Source organism: Lissotriton helveticus, chromosome 4_1 (genome assembly GCF_964261635.1).
Source record: "Lissotriton helveticus chromosome 4_1, aLisHel1.1, whole genome shotgun sequence".
Taxonomy (NCBI): Eukaryota; Metazoa; Chordata; class Amphibia; order Caudata; family Salamandridae; genus Lissotriton; species Lissotriton helveticus.
Window position 1 is genome coordinate 585849300 of NC_136063.1, and position 21460 is coordinate 585870759.

The window sequence follows — 21460 nt, forward strand, 5'->3', positions numbered from 1 at the left end:
CCTAGCTGTTCTCTCTCTAAATTGATACCATGTACTTTAGGTACATACCAGATTGGTTACTGGGTCACCCTTGTGAGCCCCTGTATAGTGTACCCTAGGTACCCAGGGCATAGGTGCACACTAGGCCTGCCAGGGGCTGCAGCATGTATTGTGCTACCCCTGGTTTGCCTTCCAAAGTGACACCACAAGTCTGTTCACACAGCCTGGGTAAGGTGGTGTAATCACCCATTACTAGATATAGTATACCTATATCTATATATACATATAGACACACATACACCTAGAAGCCACTCCTAAGACAGACCTCGACAATCCTGGAGGTAGAGTGCTTAGTTTTATGTGAGACGGTGCCCTAGCATGAGCTGAGCCCCTCTGCAGCTTTCGGAACCATCTCCTTATAGCTGTTCCTTGATATAGCCATACCATATACTCTTAAGTGCATTATAATCTTCGCGGTTAATGCTAACTTTGGTTTGGCTTTATCAAAACATGCTGTGCAAGGTGTCAAACACTTTGGAATACTACCCCCACCCCCGCCAGTCCTGGCGGCGGGGGTATCATTCCACCCTTCTAGAGGGAGAAGAAATGTAGTTACTGGTTTGCCCGGTTAAAGTTAAACAGAGCCTCAGCATCACAAAATGGATGCTGCTGCCACAGACACGAGTCTGACCTCCTGCTGCTGGACGAAACTCCGGCAGGGGAGGCCTGGACAATAGGTTTTCTGTCCAAGGAGGTGCTGGCACCGCCCCAGACAGGCTTTTGTCTATTGGGGCAGGGAGGGCTGCATTCAGTGAATGCTCTCCAGACGCTGCCTGGGGCACACTAGGTGCTCCATGCATTTTCCAGTTCAAACCGGTTGCTGGGGCACTCTGCCCCAGCTCTGGCACGAAACTGGACAAAGGGAAAGGGGTGTAACTACCCCCTTCCCAGGTCCACCCATGGGAGGTGTACGTAACTATGAAACACACATCCTGGACCTTCAACATTCCATTTCGACTGGAAGATGTCTCCCTTGTGGTCAAGGAATGACCACCCTGTTCAAGCAGGCACCAACAGCAACTTTGCCGGTCTGCATTTTCGAGGCTCCCGCCGGATCCCAAAGAATCTGCGACACTACACGGACTTCCAGACATCTCTGACGCTGCTTGATGTTCGCAAAGCTGAGACCCGTGGCGGACACGAGAGACGTGGCACCGGAACTCCTGGACATCCTGCATTTTGCTAACTGCATCGACTCCCGAGGTATCTTGCAGTTGTGCATTGGTGTATGAGAAGCCCCAGCCCTGAGCACCATTTGCATCGAAGCTGAGGCACCCACACTCCACAAGTGTCCCATGGGGCCCGCTCTTACATTTCAGCTCGACACGTCTTCCCGGTTCCTAGTCCGTTGGCTAGTGAGCCACTGGATGACTCCATTTTGAATCTAACTCGCTCTCCTGCTTGCTCCAGGCTTGCTCCAGCTTCCCTACAAAGGAGAAGCGCCACAGACCTTGCTGGTCTGCAACGAGGCCAATCTCGACCTCCTGCGTGGATTGCGTTTGACAAGGCTTGTTGGGTCCAATCTGGATACCGACAGCGCAGTCAACTAGATCCTTCGTGGGACAGCTCGAATCCAGCTCCTGGTCGTCGTCGACAACTCCTGGACCTCGTGGCTGAAGGGACAAGCTTCACCTTTTCACCTGAAATCACCCGACATCGCCTCGCTCCTTCCTGGTTCCATCCTGGTCACTGGCAAGTGACCCAGACTCTGTCCCTTCTGCTTTCAGGTTCTTGAGATCTTCGATCCACACTTGGATCCACCCAGACACTTTTCCTCTGGTCGCCTGCAGCACTTTGCAGCTCTGCATTGAAATCGATGACGAAACCTGACATCAAAAGACACCTATGCACCCGGCTTCTGTGGGTGAGGTAACACGAGTACTCTGGTAGTCTCGAGGGTATTGGCCCTCCTAGTGTCTAAGTCTAAAAGGGTTTCATCGTAGTCCATCCGGAAGCATCCTTAAACTGTAAAATTATAACTTGTTTTTTTACCATAGAAAGTCAATGGTAACCCGCGTCTGTGTTTAGACACTGCACATGTCTCCCGTGGGCCTCCTACTTCCTAACCTTTGGTTGTTTAGAGTAGCCCTAGCGATTCCACAGGCCCCAGGCCTGCTTTCTAACTCTCACGTGGTTCTTATACCACTATTTTAGTATATGGTTTGTGAGGCCCCTAGGGCAAAACGTATACTGTGCAACTTATTGTATGCTAATTGAGTAACTTGTATCGTATTTTTACCTCTGACCTCATAAAGAGTGCAGAGGGGTTGTGTTTAGAATAAATACATATATATATATTTGATATATACCTTGTGTGGTGTGCTTTCATTTGGTACTCAAGGGATTATAATTGGTAAAACAACTTGCTTAACATCGCCTACTGAAGTCTTAGCCTGATGATTGCTGGTCCACGCTACCACTAGGATAGCTTTCTATAAGGTTGACTTTACAACCACCAACGATAAGGGTCGATTAGGCTGGTGCAAGGTGCCCACTAGAACTAGTGGACATCATATGCCAGGCTAACCTGTCACAATCTTCACGGAATAAAAATTTCATAACTTATACTTTAGTCAGTTCAGGTGCTGTGTCGAATGTTTCGGAGTGATCTGTCAAGCAGGCACCGAGAAAAAGAAGGGGGGGTCCCAAAACGCATTTTCTCCATGCATTTTCCCATTGGTGAATTAGAAGATTACTAAAGCCCAAACCGCTGAACGGAATTACACCAAATTTGGCAGAAATCTAGATGTTGGCCCAGAAAGCGTGATTTTTGTGATTTGTAGAAATAATAATGTCCCCACAAAAATTTAGATATATAGGGACGTGGATCCTAACAGTGGACTCGCCGGATCTGCGCGCAAAAGAAAAATTGTGATTGCCTGGCTGCAAGCTCACAAAAAGGTTGCGCCTGCCATTTTGTCTGTCGAATTGGCTGGGGTTGGGAAAATGAGAGCGCAAAAATACATAGGGTCAGGATACAAGTATCCTGACCTTTTAGGACAAATAGAGGGGTCCGTTCGAGATGCCCCATGGGCAAAAAATTGGGCACTTTTTTTTTCATCCGATTCACAGCCCCAACCTTGAGTCTCAGTCCAGCCCCCTGCATAAATTCTCGGAACCCGAAAAAGGATCTGTGAATCCAGAAAAAAATGAAAAAAAGATAACTCCCACTGCGTCCAACCCCATGTTCTGCCTGGCCTTTTGGGTGTATGCGTAAGGGTTGACCAGGCCTTGCGCTGGTTATATATCGATACCCGTGCTAAAATAACCATATATCTCCACAGCAAGGCTCAGTTTGATGGACCACTGGCAATTCTTTGACTCGGTGCGAAGCTCCAGCAGAGCCATGCTGTTTAATTATTCACCAAAAGCTTCCTTCGAAAAAGAAACAGTAGCACGCACTCACAGGATTCTGTGTTACCCAAAAATTCCTTTAATTATACAGCAGCATCCAGTTTTCAAAGGAAATACCGACGCGTTTCGTTACCAACAGATAACCTGGTCACGGTGTATATATATATATATATGCACACATGCACACACACACACATACATATATGCATGCACCCTTACCACCCAAATAGCCACATTCTGCCCAAACACATAAAAAAAACTTGCCACCCTAAGCCCTTAAAATACCACCGCCACCCAAAACCCATACCCACCCTTAGCCCTGAAAATGATCTAGCCGCTCAAAAACTCATACCCACACTAAAAAAAAACTACCACCCAAAAATCTATATCCTCCCTAGATCATAAAAAACCCTTACAACCCAAAAAACCCATATACTCTTACCCACCCTAAAAATGACATTTCCCTAATATATTTATATATATTGATTGATACACATATACATGTATACACTTACATAAAACACTTAATACTTACTTTTACTTACCTTTCAAACTTTAACAACTTGTATGCCTTTACCATTAATGTCTTTAAAATGAAATTCGTTGTAATGGCATGTGTGGTAAAGGCATATTCTTTGTAAAGACATGCATGGTAATGACATGCGTGTTAGTGTTGCATGGGTGTTAAGGTTTGCGTGGTAAAGGCATGTGGGGTTCCGGCTTCATGGTAAAGGCTGTTTTCCCAGAGAATACAGGCTCTCCCGGACAATCTAGAACCCCAGAATGCTAAATGGAGATCGAGGCTTGGGGTGGAAGGGCCACTACTTGAGAGCTCCCTGGTGATTTGTAGAGATCCTCTTCTTACTGCTGGATTAAACAGCCAGCACTTTAAAACCGCTTTTTACTTGTATTATATGCTCGATAAGCTGTTTCGATGGGGCAAAAGTTCGGATTCCAAATGCCACAGGTGTAGAGCCAGGCAAAAGGAAATTGTGCATATATTTTGTGCATGTTCCTGCTTATTCAGCTATTTTCGAGAGGTTGGGGCCTTTATCGGTATGATCCTTATGAAACAGTGAGGGCCATTGGCTTTCCAAAGGCAAAACATATCTGATCTTTGTGGCTGTGGTGGTTGCCCGCATGTGCATAGCGTTGGGATGGATACTGAACCTCCTACATTTGCAGATTGGAGGTCATGATTTTTAGCTATGTATAATATGGAAAAGGGCTTATATCAGTGTAAGGGTCAGGGAGCTAGGAGGCGGGGTGATCTAATTTGGTCCCCAGTAGCCCGAGTGGTAAAGAGCTTCCATTAGGGACAGTGTAGTATGTTTTTCTTTACATTTGTAATAAGATGTGGGCTATCAGAGGAGTAGCCTTATTGCAGCAGGTGGCTCCGATCCATTATGTATAGGTCCTGATGATGCACATATGTACTTTAATATTCTGGATGCCCTTGCTCGATTCTGCTTTTTAACTGTACATTATTTTATGGGTAATGTGAAGAGCTCTATGTATGTATGACGACTGACTGATCAATGCGTCCACCTTCCCAGAAACTCCATTGCATTTCCAATGGACTTGTGATCTTCTCCATCGGTTGGGTCTTCACGTCAGTTATCAAAAGTCCTCTACAACACCAGCCGAGATGCTGCACTACTTAGGAGCCACTATCACCACACTACAGGAAATGGTGTTTCCTTTGAGGGAATGATGTTTAGCCATTCTCCAGAGGCAACACACCCTCCAGCGTGTAGGCCATCCAACAGTCCACATAGTCTCCTCACCTCGATGGTCTGCATATTTCTGAATCCCAATGCGCGCCTACTCATGCACACTCTCCAGGAGTGTTTGGAGGATAAGTGTAGCCAGTTTTCCGGGAACTGGGATGACAAGATCACCCTATCCACTCATGTCGTCGAATCACTCCAGTGGTGGTGTTCCCAGAAAAATCTCCTGCAGGGAAAGCCTTTTCACCCATAAGACCCAACGCAGACCATTGTGAAGGATGCCTCTCTGCTCGGGGGGGGGGGGGGGGGGGGGGAGCCCAAATGGGTCACCTGCATATACAAGGAACATGTTCCTCGAGCGAAAAGACATACCACATCCACCTTCTCGAACTCCGTGCAGTTCTCCTTGCAATCAAGGCATTTAATCCTTCGTTCATTACCAACACCCTGCTGGTTCAGATGGACAATACAACCACTGTGTACTACCTAAACAAGCAGGGGGGAACACGGTCCAGAGCCCTGTCACAAGAAGTTCATACGATCTGGCACTGGCTCCTCGCCAGTAATCTGAAGATAAAAGCTGCTTACCTACCAGTTGTTCAGAATGTCCCGGCAGACACTCTCAGTAGGGCTATCGATGAAAACCACGAATGAGTGCTGAACGAAGAGGTCGTACCGGATATCTTTAGCTTGTGGGGCACACAATCTACAGACCTTTTCGCCACAGCGGAAAACAAAAAAAAGGCAGTGACTTCTCCACCAGGTTTTACCATCCAAGGTCATTGGGGAATGCCCTATGGATCGACTAGTGCAACACATTTCTTTACGCTTTTCCACCAATACCTCTGATCCTGGCAGTCCTGTACAAGCTTTCAACCACAACTGCCAGGATGATCCTCATCGCACCAGAGTGGCCAAGGCAACTGTCGTGTCCAGACCTTCTTTCGCGGGTCCTTCAGTCCATATCTCAGGCTGCCATGCAGGCCAGACCTTGTCACAAAGTTCAGAGGTCAACCTCTGAACCCCAACCTCTCCTCCCAACCTTCCCTCCTTGAGTTTGGCAGCATGGTTCCTGAGATAGTGCAGTATGGCCATCTGATTCTCCCTCAGGACTGTTTATACATTCTAAAGGAAGCAAAGCGTTCATCTGCGCGATCTGCTTATGCCTTTAAATGGAGGAGATTTTGCATTTGGTACTCTTCCACACAGATCGATCCTACATCTTGCCAGGAGGATGTCATTCTCCCATAGCTGTTACACCTTGCTAAATCTGGCCTCAAAATTTTCTTCCATCAAAGTCCACCTGTCTGCACTAACGGCATACAGAAAAAGTCCTTCACAAACCACTTTTTTTTAGGATTCCAGTTATTAAAGATTTCCTGGAAGGGTTAAAGAAGGTTTTTCCTCCAGTTAGATGTCCCTCTCCACCATGGGAGCTGAACGTAGTGCTTTCTTGCCTCATGCTTCCGCCTTTTGAGCCCATTCATAAGGTATCGCTTCAACAGCTCACTTGGAAAACTGCCTTCCTTGTGGCTATAACATCAACATGTAGTGTTAGTGAGATACCGGCCCTTTGTGCTCATGAGCCATATTCAGTCTTCCACTGTTCCAAACTAGTGTTGCGTACCCATCCAAGGTTCCTACCGAAAGTGGTCTTGGATTTTCTCATAAATCAGACTATCTCTTTACCCACTTTCTTTCAAAACCCATCTTCTCCAGAGGAGAGAGCCCTGCACTCGCTGGATGTAAAGAGTGTTAAAATTCTACCTGGATAAAACTAAATCTATTCACAAGTAGCAACAGTTGTTTATCAATTATGGTCCAGTTCACACAGGTCTGGCAACCTCCAATCAGTCAGTCTCCGGGTGGATTGTCTCTTGCATCCTATGCTGTTATCAGCTAGATAATAAATCTCTTACTGGTAAACCCAAAGCACACTCTACTAGAGGCAAGGCAGCCACTAATGCCTTGATGAGAAATATTCCCTTGGCAGACATCTGCAAAGCGGCTACATGGAGATCAGTTCACACATTCACTACGCACTACTGCCTGGACACAGATGCTAGAGCAGATGCTCAAGTAGGACATGTGTCAGTCAGAAATCTCTTTGTCTAACTGCTTCTCTAACATTTGGTTTCTGTTGACTCCATCTGAGGGGATATGCTTGCTACTATATTCAACGCTTATGACTACACATGGAAATCCCCTACAAGAGAAGGTATAGTTTCTTACCTGTAACTCCACTTTTCTCGTAGGGGTATTTCCATGATAGTCATAAGCAACCCACGCTTCTCCCTGTTGGAGTAGACAGACACTTTTATGCTCCACTATTACTCAGCTGATACAGCCTTAAAAAAAACTGAGGTAAATGCCTCTGACTGAGCATGGTGGGATATTGGAGGACTCACTGTTCTTAAAGACACAGTCTCCTTTTTTTTAATTTATGTTTTTTACTTATAATGACATTCTATGGGCTACATTGCCCTGCACTTCTTTTCTGTTTCTCTCATAGCAAAAGGGTTTGTGAAGGTTCTTCTACTGTGTCCTTGCAAAATTATTTATGCATTAAGTGCATATTTACTTGGAGTCTCTCCTTTTGCCCCTTCAAGATGAAGAATTCTGACCTGACCACTGTAGCCTTATCCCTTAGGCTGCATTATGACTTTAAGTGACTTTTCAAGGGCTGCCTGAAGAAAGGCCAACTTCAGCACTTGAGAAGACAAATTGGACAAAAAATAATCTGGGGTTCCCCGCAGGCGGATAAGACTATCATGGAAATACCCCTACGAGAGAACTGGAGTGACAGGTAAGAAATTATACCTTCTTCTGTCCTGCACTTGACACTGCATGAAAAGGTTAGGGAGAATGTGACGTGTGGAATATGACTGTCAGAGACTGAAACATTACCCATTACATTCTTAGGATAGATTGAAAAATGTTCAAGGTTTACAAATCTAGTTTTAGAGTGACTTAGTCTATGTGTGCCTTCAGTGTCAACAGTACATTCAAGTTTCTCTTTTTGTTGTTCATACTTTTAGTCTGAAAATCTCCTCACTACATCTTTATTCATGATTCCTTTGATGGAAAATCAGAGCAGGTGCCCTCTGACGCCCGAGAAAAGCAAAACGTACAGACTATCTAAAAAGAAACCAATTCCTAGCACTTCAAAAAGTGTCAGATTTGAAAAGTATGTTCAGGTATGGTTTAAATCAGTTATTTAATGCTTTTGTATCTGTTTATCATTATTTATGTGTTTACTAATATATTACTGATACATAAAATGTTGGGGGGGAGGGCATAGCTATTATATTTAAAGAAACTTTAACTTGCACTATGGAACACAAGTCCATGTCTCAGGAGAGTGAGATTTTAGCTTTCCAACTCACCCATAGGAAACAAAAGCTACTCGGATATATGCTCCTTTATAGTTATGCGGGTCAAGGTACACCGTGGATTAATCATCTTTATTGTCCACTTAGTGGAGCTAAGTATAACACACAAACAGGACCTTATCATAGGCGATTTCAGTGTGCATTTTGATAATTCTGAGAATGAAATAGGCCAACAATTAGAAAAGGACAAGGGTATGTTACAATTCAAACAATGTATTACAGGCCCAACCCACATAGCAGGACATACATTAGAGCTATTATTTTCTAATATTGTGTCTACAAAAATATTAGACATTGGCAGGGCCAGACTGCCCGTAGTGGGCACCGGGCGTTTCCCCAGTGGGCCACCAGGTTGGGGGCGTTTTTGGACCGCTGCGGGCCGTTTTTGATACTGGTTGCCGGTTTTGCTGCAATATTGGCCCCTGTAACCAAAGCCGCATCGGTGAGACTGGAGTGGTGCTTCAGTGTCCCCAATTTGTTTTAAATGTTTTGAGATCCAACCATCGTCTTATGACAATGTACAGACTTTTTTAGACCCCCCCACCCAGATACTAACATACATCTGGTAACCTTTGAACAATAGTCAGAAACTCAGGTACTCAATCCGGCTCGCCATTTGACCCCTGCCCTCATTCCATATATGCTTGTTTAGCTCATATATTAAGTCCTCATTTTACTCAAATGTTTAACACATCCCTCGAAGAGGCAACTTACTACATGGATTTGTAAGGAAGCAGTGCTACTACCCCAGGCAAAGAAAACTGGTATAGACATGTTCATTCTCTCCAATTATCAGCCCATATCACTCCTGCACTTCCTGTCTAAGATTATAGAAAAATTGGTGAATACCCAGCTGACTGAGCTTTTTAGAAAATAACAGGCTATTGGACCCTTTTCAGACAAGCTTTCGGGCAAACAACGGCACAGAGTCCATGTTGCTAGCAGAATTGGATGATATCAAGTCAGTAGTTGATCAGGGCAAGGCCACTGCTGTGATCCTACTTGACCTGTCTGCAGCCTTTGATACTGTTTCCCCCAGTTTGCTGATTAACAGATTCCATGAGTTGGATCTAAATTCACATGCTTTTAAGTAGCTGGCTCTTTTCTAACGGATAGAACTCAGAGAGTACAACTAGGGACTTGTAGATCCAGCCCTCGTATCTCAAACTGTGAAGTTCCCCATGACTCCTCATTGCGCCCTACTTTGTTTAATATATACGTCTCTCCACTTGCAAAGATCATCAGAAAATGGGGCTTTGAGGTTGCGTCCTACACGGATGAGACCCAGTTGATTATCTCACTCGGTGAGAATCCTGACGAGACTCAAGGCAAACTTCATGAGTGCTCCACCGAAGTAGCAGACATGATGACAAAATATTGCTTAAAACTAAATGCAGAAAAAACTGAGATCATGTTATTCGGTGGGGCACAGCTGATCTGGGATGCCTCTTGATGGCCGGCATCATTGGGAAAGTTGGCCTCCCCAAAAAAATCTGCAAAAACTGTGGGGGTCATCATTGACTATCGCCTTTCTTTGCAGGATCATGTCAGAGTTGCCTGTGGCAAATGCTTTGGATCCTCATGCTATTGAGAAGACCGTTCATTTGGATTCCGATAGCTTGGCATAAAACAATAGTCCAGGCTCTTATAATGAGCAGACTGGTGTATAGTAATGCTTTTTTGTAGGCATGCTTACTACCTGTTCATGAGATTACAGGTAATCCAAAACGCTGCTGCCGAATTAATCAGTTACATTGGCAGATTTAGCTCTTCCTCAGCCTGTTTGGTAGCCTTACATTGGCTACCTGTTGGAAAGTGCCCCTGTCTGCATGGTTACCCCCCACGTTTTACGTGAAATCTGATGCAACCTGACTTGATGTGCCCTGGGTCCTGCCAATCAAGTTCCCAGGGCCTGTGTTATTTCCCAAGACTGTACCTTTGTACCCACAATTGGCACATCTGTGGCCATAGGTAAGCCCCTTGTAAACCAGGGATGCCCTCTAAGGCCTCCAGCACCTATTGGGCCACCCTTAGCGGTCCTGTACCTTAACACACACACACTGCCATTGCTAGCTGCGTGTTTTGGTGCAGAGAAAAGAGTGACATGGTACACATCCCTGTGTGCCATGCCTGCAACCCACTGCCTAAGGCCTAGGTAAATCACCCCTCTAGCAGGGTGCACTAGCCCTAAGGCGAGGAGGGTACAGTGGCATGAGCCTTGTACCCCTCCAGTGTCCAAGCCCTTCCTTAGGCATTGTAAGTGTAGTAAAGCCATAAAGAGTATAAGGTCTGGGAGTGAGTTGGTCATTATGAACTCCACAGCTCCATAATGGCTTTGCTGAAAACTGGGAAGTTTGGTAGCAAACGTCTTAGCACATTAAACCCACACTGATGCCAGGGTTGGATTAAATGTAAAATGCACTCACAGGGCATCTTCGAGATGCCCCCTCAAAATCAACCAGCCCTGGTGTGGTGCCTGAATGGCTGCCACCATTTGCCACCACCAGGCAGGTTTCTGGACCCCTGGGTAGAGAGCCTTCCCTCTCTAGGTCCAGAAACAAAGGCCATTCTGGGTGCCAGGCCTCCTCCACAAGATGGGCTGGGTCCACGAAAGGGGAAGCTTCAAAGGCCTGCAGCCTTTGGAAGCTGTCCCTGCCTTTTGCTGCCCCCAGCAACTGGCTCCCACTGGTTCTGGCCCCTACTTTGGCCTGGAGAATCAGCGGGAAAACTAAGCTAGGTGGGGGAAGCGAGGTGAAGCACACATCACAGTTCCCTCCATCTTGAAGATGAGGGGACTCATCCAATTAGGGAGAGGCTCATGCACCCTCCGACTGGAGGGTAGCATACTAGGGGGTGTACCCACCCCAAGGAAGGGAACCATTGGTCCTGACCTGCACACCCCTTAAAAGCCCCTAAATTTAGTATATGGAGCCACCCTGAACCTTACCTCCGCAGATTCGAGCAAGAAAGAAGACCGACCAAAGAGCTGTGCTGACCCAGGAAGAAGAGGAGGATAGCAACTGCTTTGGCCCCAGCCCTGCCGGCCTGTCCCATCTTTGACCTGCCTATAGCAAGAACCCCGGTGAGTCCAGCAGCCAGCAACCTCCAGAGGACCTACCCTGCAGCCATCTTACAGACTGTCTCCTGTGAGCACCGGATTTGCTCAAAGAAAGACTCACCCACAGAATCCGGATTCCGGTGACTCCACGATTTTGCCCCCCACACCCCCGGCCCGAGTTAAAGTGCCCAACACTACAAGGAGGTCTCCCCAGCGATCCTGACCTGGGATCTGGTGATCCTCCAACCTCCCTCAAGCTTCGAGACAACGCCTACAGCCTCAACCTGAAGGCCCCCCCCCGGACTGAAGGTGGTAAGAAAACCCAATGCCAGAAGACACCCCTGCACCCGATAGAGTGTGGACCTCAACCCCAGGTGCTTTGGTGCCACAACAGAGTGGCTTGCTTGTCAACAGTCCCTAACCGAAGGCCACCTTAGCCCCGTTGGCTAACATTGGGCCCCTGCACTCTGCATCCTCAGTGCTGCTGGTGGTGCAATCTGAAAGTAATTACTGTGTAATTGAAACTGTTTAGAAAAGCGTATGCAAACCTGTAATGATTGCAACATCATACACAACTGCATTTCCTTGAACAGTCTTGCATTTGAAAGTATATTTTACGTACATGTGCCAAGTCCTGCTTGGTTCTAAAATAAAACATAAGTATACCTTTTTTTATACTTACCTATTTGGTCTGGATTCTGTCTCTGAGGGTGTGTAATCAGTCCTTGATTGAATGAATACAATAAATGCTTAACACACCCTATGGATAAGCCTACCTGCTTGCCCACACTATCACAAAGAGTGCTGTTAGTAAGTTTTCTAATTTAGCATCTGCTATACCACTTTGGACTTTGCACACTTTGGTATACTATATACAAAACCAGCTTCCTCCACTACCTATACGTCAAAGAGCTGATTTCAAACCTTTATGCTATGTGTATAAAGTCATTTATAACTCAGGACCTGAGATTCTACAAAATAGAATAGAGTTCTATATTCCTACTCGAGACCTGAGATGGCAGAACTCAGCTCTAGCAAAAACTAAACATATAAGGAGAACTAAAACAGGTGGCCGTTCTTTTACTTATTTGGCTGCTGCCCCAATGGAATGTGCTACCACTGGACATCCAGCATATTCATAACCACAGCAGATTTAGGAAAGAACAAAAAACCTGACTTTTGCCCAGTTAAGGTATTCCCTATAGTGAAGTTCTCTCATTGGATATGAGTGGTAACTAACTAACGCCGTGACATCCCCTAGTGGATAAGTGTTGCACTTTAGAAATACGAAAATAATAATACTACTACTAAAATGTTTTGATTAGTTGACTTTGAGGGAAATGTGAAGTTTGACCTGTGGGGTTTTTGATTTAGAGATAATGAAAACATAATCTTTGTCTTCCATTTTGTTAAATGTAGGAGTGTGGGAGTGAATTATACACCTCTTGTTGCAATCAGGTTATTTAACCTGGTGAAAAATAGCATTTTTGTAGATGAATACTTTCTTTGTTGAGATGTTCCCTTGGGGAGGGCACACGATCTCATAAACAATGAAGAATAATCAGTGGTCTCGACTCCTTGATTCACCTGAAAGAGCTGGGTGAGGTTTTGCACACAGTTGGCTTGAGTTCACAATGAGAATGACATCACTCAGTTAGAAAGCAAAACATAATGGATAGAATTGCTGTAATAATCTGAACTCTGTTCCTGTGCACCAATAGGATTTACATTTGAGACATGACTACTCTGAAAGCATCAGCAAAGCAAGGTTCTGTCTTCATCGGTCTTTCACCAAAAGAGAGATCTGGACTTGGTCAGAAGAGCATCTTTCCTGTGAGAGTGCACTAGATGCCTCTGAAGTTGAGGAATTGTCCATTTATCCAGTATTGGGGTATCTTTCATAGATTCACATGTCTGAATCATCCCCCGTCGCTGAGGTGGGAGTCCCACGGTATATAAAAAAGCAGTGGCAAAAGTAAATTACAGTAGTAGGCCCTATGAGAAGGCCTGAGGCCTAGATTGTTGTAGCCTATCTACATCATTATGCTAAAAAGACCAAAGTCTTTTCACCATCCAATCAGCACCCAGCACCCTCTAGAACCCTCTCTGCAGAGCCAGTTCTCCTCAGATTTTCACCGCATGTCGTGTGGAAGGGAGTCTCCCTGAGTCTTGACAATTTTTTTTCTTCAGAGCTTCAGGATGTCTGACAAGAAGGCCTTATTTAGACCTTGTAGAACATGCGAGAAGAAAAGTGTCCATGTTGATGACCAACATAAGGACTGCATTTATTGCCTCTACCCAAAACATGAGGCTAAAAATTGTAAGATCTGCCGTACCTTCCCTTCTAAAACCTTAAGGGATAGGGAGGCCAGAGTCCGTTTGAGGCCGGAGTCCTTTTGTGGCTAAAATCCTCTTCTACGGATGATGAAGACAGAGCCTCTACCTCCAGTAAAAGAGCGAGATCTCAAGAGGATAATTCAAGTGAGGGGAGAAAGCATGCTAAAACCTCCCACTCCACTTCAGGCTCGTCACAGAGATCTCCTCATACTATCTCTGGAGCCTCAGCCACCAAAGATTCGTTCAAGAAAACCGTGAGTAAGAGCTCTTCAATCTCCTCACCTGTGACTACCATCTCTACTTCGACTTCTTCATCTATGGTTATGATCTCCACCACAGCCATCACTTCTCCTATTCTGTCTACAAAAATAAATATTGTGGCTAAAAGAACCCTCGTCGACGACAGCCTCGCATCTACGCCACCGTCGATGACCGTCTCGTCGACGAAGAAGCAGAGCACATCGATGACGGGCTCGACGTCCCGTCGACGTCGAGTCCATCAACGGCGGTCCCGTCGACAACGATTCCTTCGTCGTCGACCTCGTCAACGATGGTACTATCGTCGACGACTGTGTCACTACAGCTAGCAAAATCACCATTGTCACCGGTGCCATCAAGATCAATAGACTCAACTTCATTTAAGCCTTTTATTTCAAAGCAGGCTTTCTCTACCCCACTCTCTTCAAAAACATTCCAGTTGGTATCATACCAGAGGCAACAAGGATCTTATATTTCACCGCTCATGCCTTCTCATCTTCTAGAATCTTACGCTGATGATGAGGAAGAGGATTTTGAGGATGACGATAATGAGGGAGCTTTTGGAGTGGCTCGCCATCCATCTGAATTCAATATTAAGGGACAGGATGATGACAAAGATGATACATATTCAGGACATTATTACCAGGAGGACATTGTAGTGCCTCATCAGACGGAATACCAAAAACGATCACAGGTTTCAGAGGTCAGTCACTTACTGTCAAACCTTATTCAGGATTTGCCGGCTATGCTCGCGGATTATAAACAACGTTTTCCGTCGCAACCAGCTCAACCTGCTATCCCGGTTCCTCCACCTCAAGTTCCACCGCCTACTCCGGTCATGGAAACTCCACAACCTGGTTTGCCTACACAGACCACGGACACTTCTTCGGATGAAGAAGTAGAAGAAGGAGAGTTACCTAACATACCTACATCGGATCCGTGGGATGACTACGTTATTCCCATGCCGTCTCCACCAACTCCACAACCTTCAGACTCGTCACCTGAAGATATAGGTGGATTCCATAATCTTATGCAGCGTGCTGCAAACAGATTCCAGCTTCCGGTGACGGTGGAGCAAACAGGCTGTTTTCTTCATGATTTTAAAGAGGAAACTAGGAAGGTGTCTAGAGCCATTCCTATTATAGATTTCATCTGGCAAGAGGGCATCAAGGTGATGAAAAACCCAGCTTCTGTGCCTGCTGTGTTACCACGAATTGACAAAAAATATTGTGCCCCACTCAGTAGTCCTTCATGCCTCATTGGTCATCCGCGACCGGATTCGGTCATTTCACAGGCCGCACAACAAAGGTCGAAGAACCCAGCCACCCCCATTACTACACCACCAGATAAGGAGGGGCGGCGTTTGGACCCTATTGGTAAAAAATTCTCCACTATGGTTGCTGCATCCATCAAAGCAGCAAATTCTTTGGCGATTTTAGGGCGCTATGATCGTCAAATGTGGTCCGACATGGCTGGGTTCATAGATCTAATTCCGGAGGACAAAAGATAAGAGGCTCGCAAGATCCTAATGGAAGGAGAGCGCGCAGCTGCGGAAACTATTGACTGCACATTAGACATTGCAAACACAAATTTTAGACAGCTGGCAGGAGCTGCTGTTTTAAGACGTCAGGGCTGGCTAAAGGCCACTACCTTTCGGCCCGAGGTACAATTAAAAATACTGGACATGGCATATGACGGAGAGTCCCTGTTTGGGAGCATATCGATGAAGCTCTCCAAGCAATTAAGACATATACTGATACTGCAAGATCCCTAGGTTCACTGCAGTACAAAAGAGGATCTTTCAGAGGCGCAAGAGGACGTGGCTACTCTTCCAGAGGAGGTTACGATCAACAAGGCAGACAATACCAGCCTCAATATCGTCAAAACTATCAATCCTCTTATCGCCAGTCCGGATCAACTGGTTTCTCTCGTCAAGGAGGAAGAAAGCGCACAAACAATCAAGGGAGAGACACTCACAGAAAACAGTGAGGTCAGTTGGGCACCACCCTCAATTCATTCCCTCCCGGTGGGCGCGAAGATATCTGCCTTCCAACAACAGTGGCAGCACATCACGACCGATCAATGGGTGTTGGACCTAGTCCAGCATGGGCACACCCTAGAGTTTATCCCCAAACCTCCAACAACTCCACCCAGGGGGGCCCCTCCCCCTCGTCTTCACTTATTGTTCAAGGAAGTTCATGCAATGCTCCTCAAGAACGTTATAGAGAAAGTTCCAATCCATCATAGGCAGACAGGTTTCTATTCCTGTTTTTTCCTCATAAAGAAGAAATCAGGGGAATGGCGACCGATCCTAGACCTGCGCAATCTCAACAAATATCTCAAGAAGCAGGGTTTCCGAATGGTCACTCTTTCGGACATTTTAAGTTGCCTCAACAAGGGAGATTTTATGGCTTCCCTGGACATGGAAGATGCATACTTCCACATCCCAATCCACCCAAAACATCGAAAATATCTCAGTTTCACTGTGGCTGGCGCCCATTATCAATTCAATGTACTTACATTTGGCCTCAAGTCGGCTCCAAGGATTTTTACAAAGTGCCTGGCTCCGGTAGCGGCAGCACTTTGCTCATCAGGGGTCCAGGTTTTCCTGTACTTGGACGATTGGCTAGTCAAAGGTCCTTCAAAGTTAAAAGTAAAAGACGACATTGCAATCTGCCGCACTCTCTTTGCATCTCTGGGCCTCACGATCAACAAAAACAAATCTCAATTGACTCCGAGAAGGAACCTACTATTCCTAGGAGCTTGTTTGGACACAATACAATGTGAGGCATTCTTGTCTCAAGAGCGGCAACTCCATCTGCAAGCATTGCCCATAAAATTGTCAAGAAGAAGGTCACTTTCAGTTCGCCTATTCGTGTCCCTTCTGGGGATGTGCTCTTCAGCCATCAATCTCATTCCATTGGCACGTCTCAAGATGCAGCCTCCACAGGAAGAGCTGCATCTTCAATGGCACCAAGCGACAAGCTCTTTCGAGGACACCATCACAGTCACCCTACGCATGGTAGAGGCTCTTCAATGGTGGACACAACTAAACAATTTAGAACAAGGACTCACATTCATGCAAACTCCTCCAGATTTCATTCTGACGACGGATGCGTCCATGGAGGGCTGGGGAAGTCATCTCCAAGACTTACAGGTGCAAGGCAAATGGTCTCAAAAACACAGACAATGCCACATCAACAGTCTAGAGTTGAGAGCCATTTTTCTATCTCTACAAGCGTTTCTTCCCAGAATAGCAGGGTCCTCAGTCCTGGTCCGAACGGACAATACCACCAGCATGTTTTATGTGAACAAGCAAGGAGGGACAAGGTTGGCAACACTGTCCAAAGAGGCCCAAGAGTTATGGGAATGGTTGACAATTCACAACATAACTCTCAAGGCAGAACACGTCAGGGGCCCTCACAATACCCTAGCGGACAAACTAAGCAGGTCCTCGTCGGATTGCCACGAGTGGGAGCTGGACAACAATCAACTGAACAAAGTGTTTCAGTCTTGGGGCAAGCCAATGGTGGATCTATTTGCAACCCAACAGAACAAGAAATGCCGGTATTACGGCAGCAGATTCCCTCAACAGGGATCAAGAGGGAATGCCCTGTCCATGCGATTGTCTGGGATCTATGCTTATGCCTTTCCTCCGATCCCGTTGATTCCACGAGTGTTACGCAAGATGAAGTTGGAAAGATGCTGTCTCCTTCTAATTGCTCCCAGGTGGCCTCGTCAATTTTGGTTCCAGGAGCTCATGTTACTATCACAGGAGCCTCCGATCAAACTTCTGCCAACTCCAACACTACTGTCATGCAACGAGGGTCAGATACTTCATCCAGACCCTCGATCGCTGAAATTGCACGCATGGCTCCTAACTTCTTAGAATTTCAACACCTCCAAATTCCTCAGGACTGCCGAGACATTTTGAAGAAAGCACGAGCCCAGAGCACATTAAAAACGTATCGTCTCAAATGAAAGCGTTTCTGCGCTTGGTGTGCTTCAAACTCTTTACACCCTATTGAAGCTCAAGCGGAAAAGATCCTTCCTTATCTTTTGCATTTGGCTCGCTGTGGTCTTTCTTTCTCATCGATAAAGGTCCACTTAGCGGCTTTATCCAGGTTCAGGAAGGTGGCTAACTCTCCATCGTTTCTGCGCTTGGTGTGCTTCAAACTCTTTACACCCTATTGAAGCTCAAGCGGAAAAGATCCTTCCTTATCTTTTGCATTTGGCTCGCTCTGGTCTTTCTTTCTCATCGATAAAGGTCCACTTAGCGGCTTTATCCAGGTTCAGGAAGGTGGCTAACTCTCCATCGCTATGTTCTGCATCGCTAATAAAACAGTTCATGAGGTCTTTTCCGGGCTTATCCTCCAGTTAAGCCTTCACCACCGGAATGGGAGCTCAACACGGTCCTCTCACAGCTGATGAAGCACCCGTTCGAACCAATCCACAAAGCTGATCTAAAGTTCTTGACATGGAAGGTCGCTTTACTTCTAGCATTAACTTCCGCCAGAAGAGTAGGAGAAATTCAGGCCTTCACGATTAAAGAACCTTTCTTGCATTTCTCCCAGGAGTATGTCACTCTTCGAACGAATCCAACCTTCATACCCAAAGTGCCTTCTCAATTCCACTTGAATGAGCCGGTAAAGTTGCGGGTTTTCTTCCCAAAACCTTCAACCCCGGCGTAAAGAAAATTGCATTCCTTGGACATTAAACAATGTTAAAGTTTTATCTTCAGAGAACGAAGAACATAAGGAAAATCAGATCAACTATTTGTGGCTTATGGGCAGACTACATTGGGGAAAGCGGTCACTAAAGCCACAATTTCCAGATGGATTGCCTCTGCTATTCATTTCTGCCACATCAAGGCTAACTGACCACTTCAAAGGACTGTACGGTCTCAGTCTACAAGGGCTGTGGCAGCGTCTGCAGCATTATTTGCAGGAGTGACGCTAGAAAATATTTGTCGTGCTGCGACATGGAAGAATGTCCACACGTTTACAAGACATTACTGCCTGCAATCAGCAAATCAAGAGGATGCGGCAGTTGGTCAAGCGGTTTTACGTCACCTATTTCCATAAGAACATATTTAGGTAACAATGTCTGTTTCATTTTATAATGAGTGTTTTATTTTTCAATAGCTTGCTCAGATAAAAGAAGTACATATCTTACTGGTTACTTGTTTATGCTATGCTGATATTCCTTTCCTGTGAAATACTTTATGAATGCTTAATGACTACTTTTATTAGTAGATCATTTCTTTTGCAATTGTTGGTTGTTTATCATAAGTTTATGGGAGTATACCACAATAAGTCTCCCACCATCCGCAACCGACTTTTGCCTGGCTTACTGCTTGCTATTCTGATTCAGGCATGTGAATCTATGAAAGATACCCCAATACTGGATATGAAAACAAGTTACTTACCTGTAACGTCAGTTAACCAGTATTGGTATCTTTCATAGATTCACATGCACCCACCCTCCTCCCCGGGGAGTCAGTTCTCTAATTTTGGGATACTCATTCCCACTTGTGCTAAGGAAAATCTGTGGAGAACTGACTCTGCAGAGAGGGTTCCAGAGGGTGCTGTGAGCTGATTGGTTGGAGAAAAGACTTTGGTCTTTTTAGCAAAATGAGGTGGATAGGCTACTACAATCTAGGCCTCAGGCCTTCTCATAGGGCCTACTACTGTAATTTACTATTGGCACTGCTTTTTTATATACCGTGGGACTCCCACCTCAGCGACGGGGGATGATTCAGGCATGTGCATCTATGAAAGATACCAATACTGGATAACTGAAGTTACAGGTAAGTAACTTGTTTTCCTATCTGTGGTTCCTTAGAGAGTGCTTCTTGACATCTCCCCATCCCCCATGAATTCAAAGAGATTTCACTTTTAGTTGCAGCTTTTTCATGCTTAACCAAATTTCTTTTTATTAAAGAGATGGGATCATGTCTTGCAAAGCTGCAGAGTATGCTTTCTTAAAAAGGCTGAGGACGTAGGGCTTCAGTATTCCTTTTTCTCCAGTATTGGGGTGTCTTTCATAGATTCACATGCCTGAATCGTTCCCCGTCGTCGGAGTGGGAGTCCCACGGTACATAAAAAAAGCAATAATATGCACATAATATCCAAACAACCTTGGTAATAACCAACCAGGAAGTAAAGTAGCCCAAGCTACAAGAGTAAAAACTTCCACACTCAAGACTATCCTAGTCATTTTGTTTAGCCTAAACTGCAGCGAGTCAGGCGACAGCACCCACCAGAATGTTCTCCCCAGAGGCTCAGGCTCTCAGATTTTCTACCGCACGTTGTGTGAAGGGAGTCTCCCTGAGCTCTGCTCAGTTCTTCCCAAATTCTTCTCAATTCTTCAGGATTTCTTACTTTCAGGAAGTCTTCTTCTAAGAAATCATTATTCAGGCCTTGTGAATCTTGCGGTAAGCTCCAGCTTTTCTCAGAAGATCCCCACAAGAAATGCATCTATTACCTATATCCGGATCATCAAGTGAAGGACTGCAAGATATGCAGGACCTTCCCTCAAAAGACCCTCAGGGATAGAGAGGGCTGCCTACTTCTGTGGCTACAGAAGCTTAAGGATCAGGACAGTCCAGTTTCTGAGGTAGGAAGTATTGCCTCTGGGTCATCTGTGCCCTCTAGGAAGAGGGCTGCTGAGGAAGTTTTATCTTCTCCTGGGGCCAAGGTTGTGAGGAAACAAGAACCCTCTAAGGGTTCAGAGAGGCCTACCACTTCAAAGGCTACTCCACCTGTCAAGGGCAAACCTTTGCCTTCCACGCCCCCAAGAAGATCAGTAAAAATGTTACCTCCTAAGCCAACTTCTGAGAAGATTCTCCCTCAGAAGAAGACCCCGTCGTCGACGAGCCCTTCGTCGACAAAGATGCCTGTCGACGCAACTTCTACATCGACGGTGACTTTTTCCTCACCTAAGTCTCAGATGATTATGTCGTCGGCGTCATCCCCTTTCGACGCTGGTCTACGTCTCTGTGAAACCCATCTCGTCGACGAAAGAGATGATACCTATCGTCGGCGCACCGTCGACGACCAAGACTAAGAAGATCTCGTCGACGACACCCACGTCGACGGTCACTTCATCATCGAGAACTACATCGTCGTCGTCGAAGACCACATCATTGATGAAACCCTCCTCGTCGTCAAAGGAAACTTCGTTGACGGACACTTCCTCGTCGGCGTTATCACCTTCAGTGATTATTCCATCGTTGACAGGCCCGTGTGGATGACTCTCCCGTCGACGGAAAAATTGTTCTTGTACTGAAC

The 21460-nt window shown here is 45.8% G+C and overlaps 1 protein-coding gene across 7 annotated transcripts in view; it reads left to right on the forward strand.

Annotated features, from left to right (window-relative positions):
* Window positions 1–21460, forward strand: part of MYBL1 (MYB proto-oncogene like 1) — a 673529-nt gene that overhangs the window by 568280 nt on the left and 83789 nt on the right. For 6 of the 7 annotated variants that reach the window (XM_078687219.1, XM_078687216.1, XM_078687217.1 and 3 more), the window contains one exon: window positions 8162–8320. In XM_078687219.1, coding sequence (XP_078543345.1) covers window positions 8162–8320 — 159 coding nt within the window. The remainder of the gene's footprint in view (window positions 1–8161; window positions 8321–21460) is intronic. The other variant, XM_078687215.1, reaches the window with a different exon arrangement.